The sequence below is a fragment of the Eutrigla gurnardus genome, assembly GCF_963514095.1.
Source record: "Eutrigla gurnardus genome assembly, chromosome: 1".
NCBI lineage: Eukaryota > Metazoa > Chordata > Actinopteri > Perciformes > Triglidae > Eutrigla > Eutrigla gurnardus.
Genome location: NC_139915.1, coordinates 19,333,267 through 19,354,199, shown reverse-complemented (window position 1 = coordinate 19,354,199; position 20,933 = coordinate 19,333,267). Strand labels below are relative to the sequence as shown.

The following is a 20,933-nucleotide window of genomic DNA, read 5'->3' as shown; positions in this document are numbered from 1 at the left end:
TTGTTAAAGAATAAAACAAAACAAAACAAAACAAAAAAAAAAGATTTTTTTTTTAAATCAAATTGAAAATAATGTTATAAATCCGTAACTTAGCTAAACTAAAAGAATTTGGCTTAATACAGAGTAAAAATGGTCAACTCAGAGATTAAGACAAATTAATCATAAAGGAGTAAATTATTGTAAATATTTGTAACAGTAAGGTAAACTGTGGAAAAATAGAGACTGTGCCTTTATTCTTGTTTGTGTAATTTGATTCACTGCATGTATCTGTCAGTGTCACCTTTTGCGATTGGCCGTGGGTGAGGAAGAACGGAGTCCCTTTAAGCAAAACAAGACCAGACCTGTTTTCAAATTGCGATTTTGCGGTTCAGCTATTTAACAAAAGTAAAAATGCAAATTAATAAATTAAATCGAAAAAATCGCCCAGCCCTACAGTCTGCTTTTTAAGTAGTTAAAGGTGCTATTGACACTATTGATAACGTCCAGCCACTAAAAAACAGCACCATAATGCTGTCATTATTGTGTGATTTTTTTTAATCAAATTGAAAATAATGTTATAAATCACTTGCATCACATACTTGCATTCCCCCCTTCCATTGCATTCACGTCACAACACAGCTGTTGCTCGAAGCACATGTGCCCTCAATGGGTTGCCAGTAGGGTTGGGCGGTATGACGGTATTATACCGTGTGACGGTATAAAAGTGTCTACCGGTAGAGATTTTGCAATACCGTTTATACTGGAGAAAGCGCAGATGTCTGCGGCGTCGCTCTGAGTCACTGTAATTACACCGCCTCGCGACACGGGGCACTGCAGGCATTGCCCCAGACTGCTTGCGTGGTTGCATGAGCACGACGAAGAAGAAGCAGCTTTACCTGAGTAATAACAATCATGGCGGAGGCGGAGAGTGAACGTCACGAAGAAACGGAGGCAGCGCGACCCACCCACGACGAAGAGGAGGAACTCGTTCTGAAAAAGGGCTCTACGTCTGTTGTGTGGCACTTTCTCGGATTTAGAAAATCCGACAACGAACAAAAAGAGATACTCTGCAAAGAGTGTCGCGCGACTGTTGCTGCTGCAGGTGGAAACACCGGTAACTTCCACCACTTAAAGTTAAAACATGCAAAGCAGTATTATGAGTCTTTCGCCAAAGGCACCCGTATGACAATAAATCACATCGATGGAGGGAGATAACGGAGGCCATCACAACGCATACTTTTTCTCATTTGTTATTTTTATTTCTTATTAAGATGGAGCTCTGTGTTTACATTTGCACACACACTATAGCTTCAGTTAAAGCTGGAGTTCAAATGTTAACCAGACATTTGCACATTCTTTGTGGCTTATCATTTATTATATTATTATACTTTCTTTAAAATAATGTTATGCTGCTGTGAGAAAATTAAAATAAAAGAGGAAAATGATCAAATGCGACAGTATGGTTATTTTTAAGCCATTAATTGAATTTACAGGGGGGAAAACCATACCGTGATATATACCGTTACCGTGATATGAAATTATTCATACCGTGATATAAGATTTTGCTCATACCGCCCCACCCTAGTTGCCAGTACTTGGCACTTGGGACCCATCTACCTTCAAACACTGTTCAAACCACATGCCCTGACGCGAGCACTTCGCTCCTCTACTTCAGCTGGCCGGCTGGTACCACCATTGCTGAAATCAAACAAATGTCGCTCAGCAAAGTCCCGACTCTTCTCTGTTCTGGTGCCTCAGTGGTGGAACGGTCTCCCGACCGATGTCAGGACAGCAGAGTCACTTGCCATCTTCCAAAAAGGCTCAAGACTCACCTGTTCAGACAAACGAAAAATCACTTCTATGTTCTCACCTATAGCACTTTGATCATAGCACTGTTGTACTTAAGGTATACTTGATGAACAGCTACTACTTTACTCAGACGAGGACCTAACACTTGTTTCTATTTTTTTGCTCTTACTTTATCGGCAATGATATGTCGTGGTTTCTTTCAAATGTACTTATTCTAAGTCGCTTTGGACAAAAGCGTCTGCTAAATGCCCTAAATGTAAATATGTAAATGTAAATGGGACTGGTACCGAAATGCCACCCGCTTACCATCAAAATCAGGCATTTTTTTCTTTTTTTCCACACTCACTGGCAACCCCAAAGATTCTTGACACTTGACTCCGCAGAAATACCACGTGATATCAACGTCGTTATTCTATTGGCTCACAAGCCTTGCTAGAAGCCGCAGCCACACATCACACAAGAAAATTGACGGGTTTTGTTTACCTCTTTCTTTAAAATTATTAATTCACAATCAAAAATGTTCTTTCATGAGAAGTGATACTTTCTGCACCTTTTTAAAAGCTCTGTGGAAGTATTTTTTAAATATTCATTTCAATAATAAGGTTATTAATATTACCTTTAAGAAAAGGTACTTTGAATATTGTGTGTTTGTCCGTGTTATTCTCTGTGCAGTATTAATTGTCCTCTTTGAATAGAAAATGTTCTGAGGCTGTTTGATAGATGTGGTGGTTTCTGAAAAGAGGGAAGACAGAAAGGATATCAGGGAAGAGAGAGAATAGAAACAACCCTGTGTGAGGAAGATCAGTGATTGGAAAGGAGAAAGTATGCAACATCTCTGGTTTTCCCACAGGCTTATGTGTTTGACCTCAGGGCTTTTTTAGATTTTGGTTGTCTGAAGATGTGAGTTAAAACCAGGCTTCTGATCCACTGTAGCTGGGAGCCTTGAAGACAAAAGCATTTTTTCTATGACTTAAGACGAGACGATGACGAGCTAAAAATAGATCCTTTATGATGAAAACTATGACGAGATGTCTGCTTCGTTTTCGTTAACGAGATGGGACGGGACTAAAATGTTAATGGTGTGTTCTACGGACATTCAAAAACAACTTAAACTAGAGAAACGGGGCTAAACAACGGTACCCTTCCTGCCCATGTGAGCGATTTATTTCTGACAACAAAACGAATGTGTAAAGCTGTAAAGATGTGACTAGATGTCTCCTCATCTCCGTGGTGCATTTCTCCGTTTTGTTATGTATATTGATCATTATTTTCATCCGCCATCTTGCTAGTGATGTATAGAGTTACGTTTATGTATCAGACGTAGGGTTGTCAAAAGTATCGAAACTCAAAAAAGTATCGATACTAAAATATTGTATCCGGATACGATACTCATTTTCAAAAGTATCGATACCACCACTTTTTTTGTAACAGGTGCAGCTGCTGAGAATACAGCATTTCAAGAGTGTAATGTTCATGTTAACTGGTTTGGCTAGTGTCATTTAGTTTATTGTTATGTATATAAAGCATAGCCAAGGAAGGAACACTTAAGTTAATTTAGTTTTTATCAGGCTTGCCTAATATTTACAACCTCAAAATATTGTTCCAATTGTTATTGTTTATTTTATTTATTTATTTTTTGCACTACCTCAGACCTGAAACTTGTTATTTTTGCATTTGTTTTGTTAATAAAAATATTTCTTTTAAATTTTGGGGTCTTTTTTTCATCCTTGTGGTATCGAAAATGATATCGAGTATCGAATATTTTCCTGAGTATCGGTATCGAGTTGAAAATTTTAGTATCGTGACAACCCTAATCAGACGCTCGTATTGGCTCCCGTAGCGACTTTTACAGCCAATCGGAAAGCCTGATTTATGCTTGGCCGTGAGTTGTTGTGTTTGCCCAAACAGGAGACACGGAGGAGTTCACAGCAGAGCAAATGACGGTCAAAGAGTTATTGTAGTGATAGAGAAAGTTAAATACATAAATGGCACAGAAGAAGTACACTATATACACACATATTTAGGGCAGGGAATGGAAAGGAACATTCCTGGCAACAAAACAGCCCATGGACACTACCTAAAATAATATCCATATTTCATAGACAGAAGCAGCTAGAAGCTTGATGGAATGGAATTGTCCTGGTGTAATAGCTCGCCACATGCAGCCCATAGGAAAAGAATGAGACAACAGATTCAACATAGGCCAAGTTATGGACCGGCAGCTTAAAGCAGACGCAAAGTAGTGACTAAAAGTTGACTAAAATGTTTTTACTTTTCGTCGACTAAAACTAGACTAAAACTATGAAGGTAAACAATGACTAAAATGTGACTGAAACTAATAAGCATTTTCGTCTAAAGACTAAGACTAAGACTAAATCTAAAATAGCTGCCAAAATTAACACTGCCTCCAACACATGCATTAAAAGAATGTAGGTATTGTCAACTTACAACAGTCTCACGGCGGTTTGTGAAAAAGTTAAGGCAACACTTGGACGATAACTTGTTGTAGGATGTCAGAATAGGAATGTAAAAAAAGATGTTCTTCATTTTATAAAAAACTCATTGAAGATGCCATTTGAAGCAAAACACAGACATTAAACAGACTGACTGGACTGATGACATCATCCAAACTAATCTTTGAGACTCATAATATCATTGGAGTTCCAACATGATGACTGAGAATGTCGCCATGACGACGCTCCAGAACACAAACATCAGTATTGAAGGTTCTGGACATGAACGTAAATAGAACAAGATAGTTGTTCTTTAGTAGAGACACTGGGTTGTTCTTTTGCAGAGATACTGGGTTGTTCTTTTGTGGAGATACTGTGTTGTTCTTTAGTAGAGATACTGGGTTGTTCTTTTGTACAGATACTGGGTTGTTCTTTAGTTGAGATACTGGGTTGTTCTTTTTTAGTCCATGTTGTTTCCGTACAGGAAGTATGGCTCAGGAAACTGACCACATTTAAAATTGTTAACCTATTAATGTCAGATAGCCTGCTTTCTGCTCGAAAACCAGTCAAATAATCAGAGAATGCGTCCAGATGATCCATATTCTTTGTGATTTTAGTGGTCACATGTGACAGAGGTACTACAGAAAATACGTCATCACTGTTTACAAAGATCTACTAGTTCCCTATTTATAATTGTAGATGCTAATAACACCATCATGCTCAGCCTCACATGTTCCTGAACGTAATCTGGTTTGCTTTGACACACAGAAAGAGGAACTGTTTAACTGTCAACACCCAGTTGATCACACTATCCCTCTGGGACATATGGAGAATTTGGGCTTCTCATTCTTAAAGAGACAGTGTGTAGGAATTACTCCCATCTAGTTGTGAAATTGTATTTTGCATTCAAACGAATAGTGATCTCTAGCGCATCGCCTTGTTGCAACTGCGGTAGCCGTTACCAAAAAGCTATGACAACACGTCGCTCAATACCACTTCACTAGTATTCTTTCAGGTGATGAGGTTTCAAACAAACATGTGCTGTATGTAGTAGTAATGTTTTTGGTTTATTTTTGGTAGCCTTCCATTACTATGTCGTAGCGTATAGCATCAGCTAACAACTAGACACACAACAAACCCAAACAAATGTTACTTAAGTGCCCGGGATCCCAGAGATTAATGCGTCACGGTAAGAGTTGGTAAAAGTCACTCTCCGGGAGCTCCAGGGGGGAGCAGCGGGACGTGGGCGTGCCCGTATCCGAGGTCCGTGTGCCACGGATGGATAAAAAAAATCTGTAAAAGTCACTGTCCGCCCTGGGGGAGAGTCGGTCCTGCATGCGCACACCCTACATGTCCGGAAGCACCTCTCACTGATGTGATCTCCTTTCATGCATGCTGGCTCTGAACGAATTTGGGTTTAGGCGTTTGTGTCCCTCCTTGGCAGTTATAGTCTTCAAAATGGCCGAACAACATGGAAACCTCCTGAGGACTCTCAAGGCCCTAGGCTCGTAGACCAGGCGCAGTCGGGGCGCAGCGCACCTGCGCCACGCCGATGGGGTGTGTCCGCCTGGACTTCGCAAATTTCGTGCACGGTGCAGTCTAGCGCAGGCACTCCTCCCGTCACTCCCACCCACGCAAGTGGGAAAGAGGGAGGAGAAGAAGGCGTGAGTGGGAGACGAGGAGGAGACAAGGCGTGGACTGGGATTAACAAAGCCGATTCAGATCTTCACCAATCAAATGAGCTCCTCTCCTCACCTTTAATGCGCCAGGCGAGGTGCAGTGCAAGTTTCGAAACTTGACAACCCAATGACAGAAGCAGCGCCGCCTCCCACCACGCAATAATAATGCCGATATTATTAGAAATTGTAGGCACATTTTAGGCATGTCTATCACAAAACAGGGTCAGGGAGCACAGCAGTAGACATAATGGTGGCGAGAACCCGGTGCCCGCATGAGCCGGCCGGGCCATACATCATCATCATCACCATCTTCATCATCTGCCCTCCACAGCTGCACCGGATTCCCCTTCCAACACCAGAACGGCGGGACACCGGGACCTCGCGTGCCGCTCAGACCAGCTGCAGCCCCAACTCCGGTTCCAGCTTGCAGCAAAGTTGCGCGTTTCTGGTCCAAGTTTCAGCTGTGTTAATTCAGTCAGGCTGAGTTTCCGTTACGCGTGCCATCCGCCTTTGATCTGACGTCAGATGTGACGGGACAATCTATATAGATATAAATTCACGTGTTGATTCAATTAGTTGCATTATGTAGTGTTTGTTGTGATTATTTATTGCATTAAAATGTGCCTGGAACTGTGGAAACCTGCATGTGAGGTCTTGGTGATGTGTGCGCACTGCACGCCGGTGAGCCCAACTGCCACTCCGCCAGCTGTAATTCGCCTTGCGCCAAGAGTAGACCAGGTTGGAGCTGGCGGGCTTGTTTCCACGAAACTTCCGCTGCGCCAAGCTGAATCTGTGACGCCTCCCCCTGCTGCGCCGCCACCCCCATCTTGGGGCAGGTGATCCACCAAACTGCCAAACTGACCGTGCACAAGGCTGCACTGATCGAAACTTGCATTGCGCCAGCTCCGCCACCTTGCACCACCCTGCGCTGTGCCACAAAACTAGGGCCCTCAGAGTCCGAGCTGGCTGGGATGCTGCCCCGAAGACGTAACGTTTCTAACGTTAGCCACTTTGCTAATGCAGTCAACACGCCACACTACTTTAGATTTCTACTATGTTTTATTTGGAAGTGTTTCATTATGCTGATGGTGTTACTCCCTTTACTCGCGATTACAATTTTGCATATGTTGCATTTAGCTGCATTCTCGTTCAATCTTGTAACATGAGCCCACATCATTGTCTTTCACACACACATACAGCATACACAAACGCAGCATCATTGCTCAATGTCAGCCACGTGACGGCATCATTAGAAGACAGTGAAAATGACAAGCAGCTTTCAGTTCGTCATTAACACAGAAGGAGGAGAAGGAGATAAAATAACGTAAATACCGTTAAGCGGTACCATTGGTCCTGAAGCTTATCGGCACTCCAGTACTCACCCAAAAATGACCGGTACTCTGTACCTCTCCCTAATGGTGTCACACTTTGAAATGGGGAAGTGCATCATAGATAGTAGCCTCCGATAGTGTTGTTATAGAGTGCTTATTTAGACAGCAGAAAGGCAGCAGTGTGGTGTTCCTGCCAGGCTGAATGACCGCACTGATTGTCACATGAAGATGTCTCTTCATCAGATTATGCTAGTTTGGAGCCCTAGTTTAAACCCATTGCATGAATGAGTGATGGAGGACTGCACTGCTGTGTGAGTGCTTTTCTCTGGAAAGAAGTAGAGGGGAAGGAATGCACACTGTATCAAATATTAACTAGATTACTTGGTGCACTGGGGCGTTTGTTTGGCCTATCCATTGCATCTGGCTTAATAAGTGAGTGAGTGAATAGAGCAGAGAGTTGTAAGGGGAAACCAGCAAGGTGAATAGAATGGAATGGTGTATGAGAAGAAGGAAAATTATACATTGACCGACAAAGAAAGGTTAATATGAGAGGAAGCTCTCAGCCATAATGGCACACATCCAGCAGCCACAGCCAGCATTTATTTGACTGGCTTTATTATCAACTGATTGCAATAATGTAAACGCCTGTTGTATCTTCCAGAGATGGGTAGCGAGTTGCCGGGAACAGTGGTGATGCCAGGGGCAGTTGGAGGTGGTCAGGTGAGGATGGGAGGAGCTGTGCCAGGCCGCGGGGGCAAGAGGAGATCAGGAGGGTGAGTATCTTCACTTGTAATGCCGTGCTCACACTACAGGATTTTCAAATTCTAACGGATTTTTAAATTAATTGCATCACACGTAGAATATCCACCTATGATCTTGTCTCTAATCGCAAACATGTACACACTACAAGATTTGAGAGCAATGGGGCATCACACACTACAGGATGTTAAGATAAGCATGCCATAGGGAACAATGAATTCATCACAAGACCAGATCTCCTGGTAAACACGCAAACACACGTAAACACATATATCGATATGTCACAATATTCATCAAATTTTTTCTTAAAATGTTCCTAATTAATTTCTGTCAAGCTTAAATGTTCCTTTTTACTTCTTAGTGAGATATGAAGATATGAAAAGGTTAGTTTTGGTTTAAATATAATTTATTTTCTCTCTGAAGTTGAACATTTCAATTGTTACAGAATACAAACAAAATTCTAGATACAAAAAAAAAACCCCTACTAAAAACGTCTGTGTCTGTGTTTAATGTTTCCGACGTCATGTTTGCTTTTAACACGCTGATGTGCACCGCTGCCGTAGAGTAAACATTAGCATGTGTGCTACCAGCTGCTTCTTCTCCGTCCGTTCTGTGTGTCAACCTAACTTAATTGGATTGGTTCAGCACGGCACTATACTCATTATAATTGGCTGTTCGTCTAGTCTGTGAAAACATGGAAGGAATGATTTATATCGACATTTTATTGCCCAGCCCTATTGCTAGCTCACTTTACCGTGGCTAAATACATAAGTGTAACGTTAAACTCAATTAAGCGACAGGCTTTTAGCGACGGGCATTTAGTGACGAGTTTCTAGTGAAGGTTGTGAATATTGTAACTTTCATGTGCATCAGAAAAACTCTGTACTATAGGAAAACAGTTTTTTGCAGAAGCAAGGTTTCTCGCAACATGTCTTACTATGATCAGCCCCAGTCCAAAACATATGAGTAAACACAAACTAATCCAAACACTAGAGTGATAAAAATCAAATATATGTTGTCATCAGGTACATATATTTCATGACAACATATCTTTGAATTTTATCACTCTAGTGTTTGGATTAGGGTGGTAAAACTCAAATATATGTTGTCATCAGATACAAAGTGTGGAACTACTTCATAGACATGTTATATATAACAGAGAGTAGCCAGGACAATATTCTGAGTACATGGTACATTTAATTTTTCACGAGAATGCTTCAATAAAATACAATTGAAAACAAACATTCTGTAGCTCTCTGGTTCATTGAGAGTCATTCTTAATGGAGCACCAGACTTTGATGCATTCTCAAGTTTGAGACTTGACTAGGTCTGGTTTCATGGCTTTGAGGAGGGAGAGCAGCTCATGTTCACTGATATTGATTGAGGCCATGGAAATAACATTGGAATTCTTCATTTAGGTGGTATTCCCCTTTAAGTTTTTCAAATGCTGTATTTGTTGTCTTCCAACGTGGAACTGAAAGTCAAGCCACATATTAATTAGTTGCTTCATCACTGTGAATGGTTGATGTAACAGCTAACCTGCTTTTTCAGAAAGTTGCAATTCTACTTCTTACAAGTTAGTTTCCTGCAGCCTTTTTAGAAAACAAGCATCCTGGTGCACGTCATTTATTAACCTGGTATTGCTCTGTTATTCAGTGTTTCTGTTAGATTCTTTTTTTTCAGGCATGGTACTAGGAGGCAAAAATAGCCCCTTAGAAAATGGAGAGAAATATTAAAAGAATATTAAAGAGTAACGAAATCCCCAACCCACTTTTTTCAGACTATTGACAGTTTTTGTTCGCTGATCTAGAGGCAGGTGATATATGGAGCATCACCATCGATTACAATTTCCACCCCCATGTCACGATTCTCCCTCAAGGAGAAACAATTTACAGTTTAGAATATTAGGAGAAAGCTAAGCTGCATTTTATAGCTGCATGCATTAATAGAATAAATAAATACATAGTAGATACCAAATCATTGTATTTATTGTATTTTATTTCATCACCATAGCAACCTATCATAGTATTGGTGTTTTGTTTTGCAGTCCTTCCATTCAATTGGACTGTTTGTTTTTCGGGTTTCATCCAGAAGGTGTTAATTTAAGCTGTCACTATAACAGACTCTTTACTTGAATGTAATTATAATAATAGCCTGCATACTAGAGATTGGGTGATACGGATAGTGTAACAGTTTATGAATGGTAATTTAACAAGACTATGTGAAGCCTAGTATATGTCTGGACTGTGTTGGTCAATGTGCTTACAGGTCACATGGCATGTTTAAGCCACATATAAGTAAAATGTTACAAGACAAAACTTTGTACTCGTATCTTAAGGTTTGGTTTGTATGATATTATAATGAAGGAAATGACCCTCATTATATGTTAGTTGATTTATTAGTCAATATTTTATAAAGTTTATATAAAGTGAAATATATGAGCCCATAAAGTAAAACGCACATTCACCATGCTATGTGATAATAAAGTAACGTTACGAGACGGAGCCATTTTAGAGGTAAATTCATGCAAAACTGCTGATGCGCGTTCCTTTCAGGGACAGTTTTTTAGCAAGCAGTCTCTGTATTTGCCTCTAAAACAACTCCGTCTCGTTTGAAATCTCGAAGAATCTCATCATAATGTATATAAACTCCGGCAGTAGCCCCCGTGGCCCTTTCAAAATTTCCCACGGGGGAATTTTCTAGTTGCATTTACTGTGCCTTATCGTAAGCTATCTACAAACAATAAAATAATGCATGGTTCAATGAAAGGAATCAGAGTACATACTGTGCGTACTTATTGTGACTGTGGAACAGAATCATGAGAAAGTGAGGGAACCCCACAAAGTTTTTACATTGATTTAAATCATGTTAAAATACTTTTCAGTGTTATGTAACTCAAAAAGTACTCAAAATGTTACGTATTAACTCTCGGCAAAACCCTCTTTTTCAAGCCAATGGCACACTTTTGACTTTCGTCCAAGCTGTGTAAGTCATTCCTACAAGAAAACAAACAAAAAAGCAAACGAACAAAACATAACAAGAAACAAATGCTTAGTCCACCTTTCACCGTAAAAGTCCTCAGCTAGGGTCAAGCATGCTGAAATTAGATATTATATTTAGCTCACCTTGATTCTCTGAAGTGTCTTCTGTTCTCTCTCTCTTCTGTTCTTCTTTGTTCTGTTCTGTTCACAGTAATCACTATTGGTATGTCACACCTGGTTTGTAGAGGGTGAAGACCAGACTATATGGTGCAATCCATGGGGCAACCAGCTCTTAACTCACACATGACAACCGCCATGGGGCCAGCTCGCAGGCCCAACACACCAAACCTCACCCTTTCCCCTGGGAGATTAAGGTTCAATTCCCGGCATCAACAAACACTAATGCGGTAGCCCCAAAGTCAGCATTACAATATGATTTTTGCATCAGTTAAGGCTTGGCCTCTGACGTCAAAGACCTTCCTCTATCACTGAACTTATGTGCAGCTTCACAACTTGACTAAGCCAGTAAGCAGGGTACAGCAGCCATGGGATGAGGCCGATCATGGAAAAGTATGAGGAGGAAGAGACAAATACATGAGTAAAATTGTCTGTAAAATAAGTGTTTAATATTTTTCAAATTGTCTGTCACTAATCCACACATCACCTCAGTCGGCATTAACTCTGCATCAACCAGGCCTTGAACTCACAACCTCAAACTGTAACTCTAGATCATGTGACTTGTAACAAACTTTCAAAAGCCTTTGTCCAGTGAGTCGTACAGCTCACTTAGATGCCCCAGAAAGAGGGGTTATATCCTTGCTGTAGGGACCCAGGGTTCAATTCCCCCAGCCACTTCTTTGCTGTGTGTCATTTCCTCCTGAAGAAGGGAGTAGTGCAGGGGTGCCCAACTCCGGTCCTGGAGAGCCCCTGTCCTGCATTTTTTAGGTTTCTCCCTGCTCTTAAACACCTGATTCTAATGATGTGCTCGTTATCAAGCAACTAAAGCTTGTCACAGGTTTGAAAATCGTTTGAATCAGGTGTGTTAGAGTAGGGAGAAACCTAAAACATGCAGGACAGGGGCTCTCCAGGACCGGGGTTGGGCACCCCTGGAGTAGTGTAACTAAACTTTAAAAAAATAAACACAATAGCTGCTGCACAGCGATGGGTCGGGTCCGGGCTATTTTTAGCATATTTTGGCAATTCTGAGCAACAAACAAGAGAAATCCAAAAATTTCTGGAACCAAAGACCATTGTCTATCGCACTGAGCTAATTGGCAAGTGCCAATTCAACTGTGGCTTCACAAATTGAGTAAGCCATTCACTGTCGCACAGGCAGTTTTGAAACCACTGTAAAAAAAAATCTGTTTTTGAGGTAAAATTGTGATATGTTTTTGTCAAACATCATCTACCATGGCTCTAAAAATGTGTACATTTGTTTCACAAAGACTACCAGGTATTTTGATGTATTACCATTATCACCCTTTCTGGGGCTTGAACCCACATCATCTGGCACCAAGAACCAGCTCCTAGCCAACTGAGCTAATTGTCTAGAAGTGTAATCAGCAAGGTATGATATCTGTCAACATGGGAATTGAACATGTGACCTAATAGCAGAAGTCACACATTGTACAGACAGAGCTAAACAGACACATGATCAGCTCCCTCTGTCTGACCACTGACATGAAGGAGCTGTCAACCTGGCTGTGTGAGTGAGTGTGGCGAGTCAGAGGAGTCCCTGATCTACACATTCTGCTGGATAGCTCAGTGGGTAATGGTACAGACTTTAGATTAGGTGGGTCGTGGTTAAAATCCCAGTCACAGCTAATCTTTGCCTGGGTCAACAAGATTTGCTGATGAAGGTCTTGCTTTCTTATAATTAATGGTTGTGAAAATAAATTGGTAACAGAACATTTCAGTTTCAGGACTGCCATTATTTGCATGTCTGATCAGAAGGTGTAAGGTAATAGACTAGTATGGTGGACCTGATGACTCCACCCAGTTAGCAGGTTAGCTCAGTCCCTACTGCCAGTGACTTTAGACTGGGTGGCAGGTGTTCAAATCCCAAGATGGGCAATTATGTTACAGTTTGATCAACAGAATCTGGAGAAGAAGAAAAAAACAAATAAACAAAAAAATGGATATGAAAAGTATTTGTATCAGTAGTCACGAGGAATTGTATTTTGCACCATTATTGGTAAGTGTTATCAGGAAGTATGTTCCTGGCCACACAGGATCTTATACCCATGCTTTCAACAATCCCTGAAGACCTCTTTCTTCCAAAAACGGTTCTCTTGATCAAAATAGTTCTTACTGGAACCCTTAGCGTTACCAAGAACCCTTTTAAAACCCTTTATTCAGGAAAGGGGTTTTAAAGGGTTCTCTGGATCAAAATGGTTCTTACTGGAACCATTAGTGTTACCAAGAACCCTTGAAAAACCCTTTCTTCTGGAAAGGGTTTTTCAGAAGCCTTTTTTTTTTAAGAGTGTATGGATCTGAAGAGCGATGCTGATACAGTGGAGTTTCTGTTGAACAGCAGGGCTCTCAAGTCGCACGCATTTCAACCTTTTCACACCCTCACACGTCACATCTAGTATTTCTCACGCAGACAAATTACCGGGATAATTAAAAAAACGTTCTCTTATTTTACGCAAATAGTTCACCGAAATGTGTTTCTGAAAACATTGTATGTGAGAAATAAGCTATGCAGTTTCTGAATCTGTCTTTATTTTAGATCGACAAAGGTCAGTTTTAAAGATTTTCGAGAGCTTGCGGGAGGCGGCGCCCCGTCTCTCGAAACTTGCTGTGACGCAAAGGCATTGCACAGTCAGCCAAAATCTCACTCTGAACTAAGTTAAAAACTTGAGAGCCCTGGAGTTCTTTCGTCTTTATTGTGGATAGATAGATTACTTTCATGCCGATGCTGGCTTATGACTATGAAAGCTGCCGTTAGTTTGTTTTTGTGTTATTAGACGGTGTTGAGACTATTTCTGTCTCTGCAGTATTGTTGATTTGTTCGACGGAGACGTTAGGGGTGTGTGCTTCGTGAGAGCTCCGAGGGGAGGACGATACAAGCTCGGAGGGGAGGGGTGTGTGTGTTGGGGGGGGATGCTTTTTTCAAACCTTTCAAATCGTAGACCATAGCTTTAATGTTCATTCTGACTTGCACTGCAACTACTGATTATTTTCATTATCAATAATCTATTGTCTAGTGTCTGAAAACATAAACAAAAAAAATGTCTCTGAGCCCAAGGGGACATAAAAGTATTGGTTTGTCCAAAACTCAGATCTTTAGTTTCCATTGTAGATTCCATCATGGCATTTTTGCATGATAACCGAACAATAAAAAAACAATAAACTTATTAAAGGAGTTGAAAATAGATTTCTGCTATTGACTTATAATTTAATTGAATTGTTACAGCTCTAATCTTGACAGTGTTGTTTTTTAATTTAAATAATCACATTTCTTTGTCTGCAACCACTTTTCTATTTTTTTTTAGTTTCAGTTTAGACGGAAAGCTTTCAGAAAAAAACCCCCTCAAACTCTATTATGAATGGAGCCTCATTTAACATGAAAATGGCATTTTCAGGTTTGGCAATAGGGTTTGGGGCCGCAGCAGCACATGAGTTCAATAGCTTGTAAATGTAATCCTCAGGGGCCCAAGCTAAGCAGTTAAGCTATGCATGGGCATTAGGCCTACATAAACATGAATAAATAATAGAGAACTGGATCGAGGCAACATGCCAAATAAACATGGCACAGGGAGGAAACAGAGACTCATCTTGTCAATGTCATTGTTGCTTTATTTATTGAGCTGTGTGTGTAGATGAGCCAGGTTGTAGTAGAGTAAGCGGATCCCAAGACAACAACAGACACAGAATAATCCTCTCCATAGCCCCCTCTGTTGCTGCCATGGTGCATAAAGCCATCAGGTAGATCATGCATACCAACTGAGAAGTAGTCTAAGTGTGTGCAAGATTAGTGGGTTTGTGAGGTAGGTTGAGCTGAAAGTCAGAGCTTTCTCTGGCTACATTAACATACACCAAATATGTAACCAAATATGCAGTTATTTGCTCTTATTCCTAAAAAGACAACATTCCTTCTAATTTATTTAATCTATTTACATGACTGAAGAAAATTCTTATTCCACTAACATTCCCCTTTACATGCAGCTTTTATATTCCCATTAAAATAATGTTAGTTGTCTGTGTCCCTATTCTTACTAGCATCAGCTGGCCTATTTAAAGAGACCACCACATTATTCTTATGTATCCCACGTCAGTGCCGTTAGTATCAAAAACTTGACTGAAAAAAAATATTGGACCTTAAAGGATTCCTATCACACATTTAATTGAATTACTATATGACAGAGCAACCCTTTCTATGAGCTGAAGAATCAGTATTTTTCCTAAAATACTTAACTTAAAAATGGAAATGGTTACAACATTGATTTATTTAATCAATAGAGTAATATGCTTTAAATGTGGCATAGTAAAATGCAACTCCATTGAAATAACTAAATGTGTATTTATGTTTACATTTATTTATAGATGTATTGCCTCATTTATTTATTTCATATTAATTAATATTGGCTTGAATTGCATTCTATAATAAGCCATTAAGATAATAAAAATGTATATTCACATCAGTGTGGAGAAATAACTGAATCAATTTACAGCCTGTAACAAGAGCCTGTAACATTAGCTAAAGCTGTTTTCTCTTTTACATGACCGTCAAGTAAACAGGAGGTGAAAAACCTGAATAAGGTTAGGTAATGTGAGGCGAGGCATTGCCTCATCAACTCCAACCGGGGCTAATGTGTGTCTATTTGCATCTTTGCATGAGGACCCCCAATGAGAAAAATTAGCTTTGTGTTTGTTTGAGCCACACCACAAGGCATGTGGTGGCTCACATGTTTTTTTTGTTCGGGTTCAGGAATCAGGATAACTTTAGTATTCAGCAATAGAGCTGAGAGATGGAAGCAGCATACGGTTTTATTTCAATCACCCTTTAAACAATGCTGCTGTTCCTTCCTTATCAGATTTTATGTTACATGCCTTCTCCTGAATGTTTTTGGTGGGCTCTGGGACGGTAGTGTTGAGATGAAAGCATCGGCTCTGTAATGACAAACCAGATCAAGACACTGATCTATTGCCTTATTAATCAGCTTTAGACACAATTAATCAATTTCTGTAGTAGAACCCAATGAGGAGCTCTGATGTATACTGCTGTTTAAAGTCATTGCTGAGGATAAACATATTATTATTATAGTAATAATATTGCTATACTATACACATTTAGGGATGAGAGAGCGCTGTCAGCTCACAGTCTAATATAAGTAGTAACTGTGTTTCCTGTGGTTGTTTCCCAGAATGGACTTCGACGACGAAGACGGAGAGGGACCTAGCAAATTTTCAAGGTGAGAACACGGTAGCAGGTGGCTAATGTTTTAGAACGAGTTGACAAAGATAACAAAGTTGCTGTTTTAGGGTATCTGTAGGTGCAATAAATTAATGTTGCTGAAATTAGCATATTCAAGTTGTTGGATCTCTTTCAAGTTTCAACATTGGCTTGGTAGTCTTCTTAAGGTCTTCAAGAACCCTGCAGATACCTTTTGTTTGTTACATTGACATGGACACCTCATGACTTTATTTTCCCTGCCATCAAAAACACAGTGTTCTATAGAGAGGCTAAGGCCCACCCCTTTCAGTGTACCCCATGGTACACTACGTAGGGTAGTCAATGAAAAGTCTTTAGAATTAACTGTCTTTGGATCTTTCAACAGTTCTCTTTTAAATTGACAAACATCATATGTGTAATTGAATTCAAACGGGATCAACATATTAATTGTCTCTCACCACTGACTACTGTACTTATTTAAAAAAAAAATAAGGTCCCATGGTGGTCCAAAGGAAGGGGCGGGACTTAGTCTCTCTATTATGTATTTGTTTACATCTCAACCGTCCTCTCACATTTCATTAATCTCAACTTGTTTACCCTTTCTTCCTTCTCATATTTTGTAAGTGTGTCGGATGCACAGCACAGTAAGTGCTTTATTGGTGAGCTGACAACACTTCACAGTGGATTTGTTTCTGCTAAGTTGAGTGGTGACAGTGAGGAGGAGGAGGAGGAGGAGGAGGAGGAGCTGTTCTCTGCCGAGCACAGGAGGACGACACTCTTGATAATGGACTCTAGAATTACAAAGCAAAGCTCCATATTCACACTTTGAAAGGTTTTGCCACTGTACATACACACTGCACAATGATGCTTACCCCTTACTCCCACAATTGAACAACAGGTTTACCTTTTCAACAGAAACAAGGCAATGTAAAACAATACATAAAAAAAAAAAAAGCCAATAGAGAAGATTCAGATTCATTACATAATTCCGTATTCTGTCCTGGTAGGATTTTAGACATGAAGACAGTGAGGTTGGGCTGTAGCTGTGGCTACTTTTGGTGTGTATTTGGAATTTTGCAAGACAATAACATTGATAACACACATTGATCCACATTTTTGACATTCAATCAGCAAAAACAAACAACCAATTGATGTCTGTCATGTACAGTGTACAGTCACAATAAAGAACAGTTCAGGTCAACATTTAGCTTATAATAACTGTAATAAATGCCATGGATAACACCTCTCACATCATGGGTTGCCAGTGTTCGTGTTAGCTAAAAGCTAGCTTTAACGCTATCTTACCGGTCAAGAAGAAAAGTAGCCACCTTGGTGTGGCTTTTCAGTCCTTGAAACTCCTTCAGCTGACTCCAACGATCAAACGCTGAACCAATGTTCACTCTGGTCTTGCTCCTCCTTTTGTCACTTAGCACTTGGAACTGGTACCGAAATGCCGCCCGCTTACCGCCAAACTCAGCCATTTTCCCATTTTTTTCCACACTAACTGGCAACCCCAAAGACTCTTGACCCCTGACTACGCAGAGATAACACGTGATACCAACGTCGTTATTCGATTGGCTCACAAGCCTTGCTAGAAGCCGCAGCCACATGTCACACATCTACACAGAGGTAAACAAACATTAATTACAGACCGACAACTTTTTTTTAAATTATTAATTCACAATAAAAAAATTCACGATAAGTGATACTTTTTATTCTGTACCTTTCTAAAAATTCTGTGGATGTATTCTTTTTTTTTTTATTATTCGTTTACATAAAAATGTTCTCAATATGACCTTTAATTCCTTTATGTATGAATCATTACTTTTACAGTTAGTAAACAGAACAGGAAACAGAAGTACGACAAGAGTGTGACAGTTTGTCAAGATATGAAAGACAGACTCAGAACTTTGACTTAGTTGACTTTTACAAACAGTCCAGTGGTAGTCAACACGTTTATAGATGTCACCACTGGTGTTCAGGTTTAACCGGTGACCGTGTAAACTGGTGACTCTCAGCTGTTGAAAAGACCAACAGAACATGGAGGTGTCCTCATAAAAGCCTTCAATGTATTTTAAATACATCTGTTTGTTATCTACACCAACCATTTACTGAAGTGACTATGAGCTGAGAGTCACCAGTTAACATGGTCACTAGTTCAACTGAAACACCATCAAATATGAAACAAGCACACAGTACTGGAACAAAACGACACTAACGTTGACAACATGAGCATGAACATTTATGATGCCGCTGGCTGTAGAGTTGTATATATTCTTATGTCAGAAAGCCGAGTTCAGTAACGTTTAGGAGTTAATGGAAAAATAAAACCCAGAATGTAAGACAAACCACCAGCCTGTTTTTTTTTCAGTTATGTTCTTCCCATCAGTCTTTGAACCATCTCCTCTCATGCATTAATATGTGCCAATCATTGAATGTGGAGCTGCTATGTGATGCTGTTTTTCTGTTTGTATACTCTGTGATACATGCTGCGTCCTCTCTTCTCTGTAGGTATGATGATGATGATCAGGTTCCTGGTGGGGATAAGGAGAAATACGCCAGGTAGGCCTAGCCAGCTGGGACCATAGAGGATTTTCCATTGGTTCAGGGCTCAACAGACTATACAACAAGCACACATTGTGATCCCAAGACAGCCAAATAAACAAATAAATTGGTATATTAGAAATTATATTAAAAAAAGGTCTTATCAGACCAGATTTACTTTTTATTTGTCGCATGTTTTTGTATCAGAGACAACTATGTCTCCTTCAAAAGTATGTTCCCATACAACTGAACTGCACTCACAATTAGAGATGGATGATATAGGAGTTTATTGCAGAGTGCATGGTGACTTTCTTACAGCTTGAAAAAGTAATGTAGCCTGCTATCATGGCAGAGAAGGGAAAATAGAGCCTGATTTAAAAAAAAAGGAACAAAAATGAATAATAATAAATAATAAAAAATACATTTATTCATCCTTTATTATTGCAGGGAGACATTATGAGTCATATATAATCATCGTATTTAAGATAATTTGATTGTTTTTCACCAAAAAGGATGTTCACTAAAACATGTCTTATCTGTGATGGAGTAAGTGGACTTCCATAAACTCGTTTAAAACTCATTTGTGATTGGAATGAGTTGTCTGAACACATACTTTTTTAGAAGAGCAGGCTGGGAGAACCCATTCCTTGTTGGTGGAGAAGCAGTTGACCAAACAGGTGTGCACATGGTAGTCTTTCAGGACCGACTACTTTCCAAAATAGTCTCTGCAGATTTGGTTGTTTGTTGGTTGAAACAGAAAACATGATTCAAAGCCAATCAGATACGGTCCCCTTCCTATGTTACATTAACCTTTGCGAATTTTTCTCACTAGCCAATCAGAGAGAGCAGACCGCCGTGATCGCACGTTTATTAAGAACTTTGATGTACTGCATAATGCTGCAACGGTTTCTCCTTTTAAAGAAGCATCCCGGCTTTGTGGATCCAGAGAGCCCGTGATGTGTAACACGTCAGAAGTGATGGTAGTGTGGTGTATTAAATACGCGTCGGAAATCCGATTAGCTTTAGACCACCAAAACAACACTGGAATGTGAACGTTTGCTTATCGGGCATATTTACACGACCCTTCTAGTGCAAGCGAAGTTGCTGTGCATCATATACATGTTGATGCAAACAATGGTGGCCTCCTGCAGGCTACAATCGGCTTTCTGTCTTCTTGGGATCAACGTTCTGAGCTATTTAAATTCCCTGTGCGTGTCGCTCACATAACGCATCTTCAAAACGTCACCTTCTGTTCCGGCTTCCGCCTCTCTCCATTCAGAAGGGGCTGTCTCGCCTCCTTGACGGCTCTGTGACGACCCCCAGGGCCGTCTCAGAGATTCAATAAATAAAATACATGGTACTGAAACGTAAATCAAAATATGAAAAAAATCAATTCAGTCATTCACCCATAACTGGCCATCCCTTGATGCAAACATTTCACATTGCAAAGACATTTTTTCAAACATAGTTGAAGTAATTTACGGAAATATATTTTCTTTTTGCCGCTCAAACAGTTTTTGATACGGAGTCTACTACCAGAGAATTAAAGCTCAACAGAAACCATCACTACATCATATATATCAATATTAACTGATCACATTTTTTCCCATGTTACCCAGCTGTATGGGTCAGTCTGTAAACCTGTAGAGTTTCATTCAGATAGGAAGAGAACAACATTTGAAGAGAAAAAGCTTTTAACTTCATTTTTGGCGTGACAAATTAGATATTGGGACAAAATAAGCATTTTCTTCAATCTCAGTGAATATTGCCAATTGTATATCAATGGGTCTGGATGGGATTTAGTCTCAGACTGACACAAATGGAGTTAGCACTCAATTTCTCCCTCAGAGGAAAAGTTGAAGCATCTCCAAAATAAATAATATAGCAGTTGGCAAGCAGTTTCATTCCAAAAGCTATCCAAAATGTTGATCAATTATTACAGATTCCAGGCAGTAATGGATATAATAATCTCACTTCTAAGTGACAATACACTGTAGTGG

At 40.0% G+C, this 20,933-nt stretch overlaps 1 protein-coding gene across 4 annotated transcripts in view; it reads left to right on the top strand.

The window, feature by feature from the left end:
* arnt2 (aryl-hydrocarbon receptor nuclear translocator 2) overlaps positions 1-20,933 on the top strand; it is a 108,548-nt gene that overhangs the window by 10,544 nt on the left and 77,071 nt on the right. For 2 of the 4 annotated variants that reach the window (XM_084006993.1, XM_084006992.1), the window contains exons 2-4: positions 7,913-8,024; positions 16,361-16,408; positions 18,901-18,951. In XM_084006993.1, coding sequence (XP_083863119.1) covers positions 7,913-8,024; positions 16,361-16,408; positions 18,901-18,951 — 211 coding nt within the window. The remainder of the gene's footprint in view (positions 1-7,912; positions 8,025-16,360; positions 16,409-18,900; positions 18,952-20,933) is intronic. The other 2 variants (XM_084006995.1, XM_084006994.1) reach the window with 1 other exon arrangement.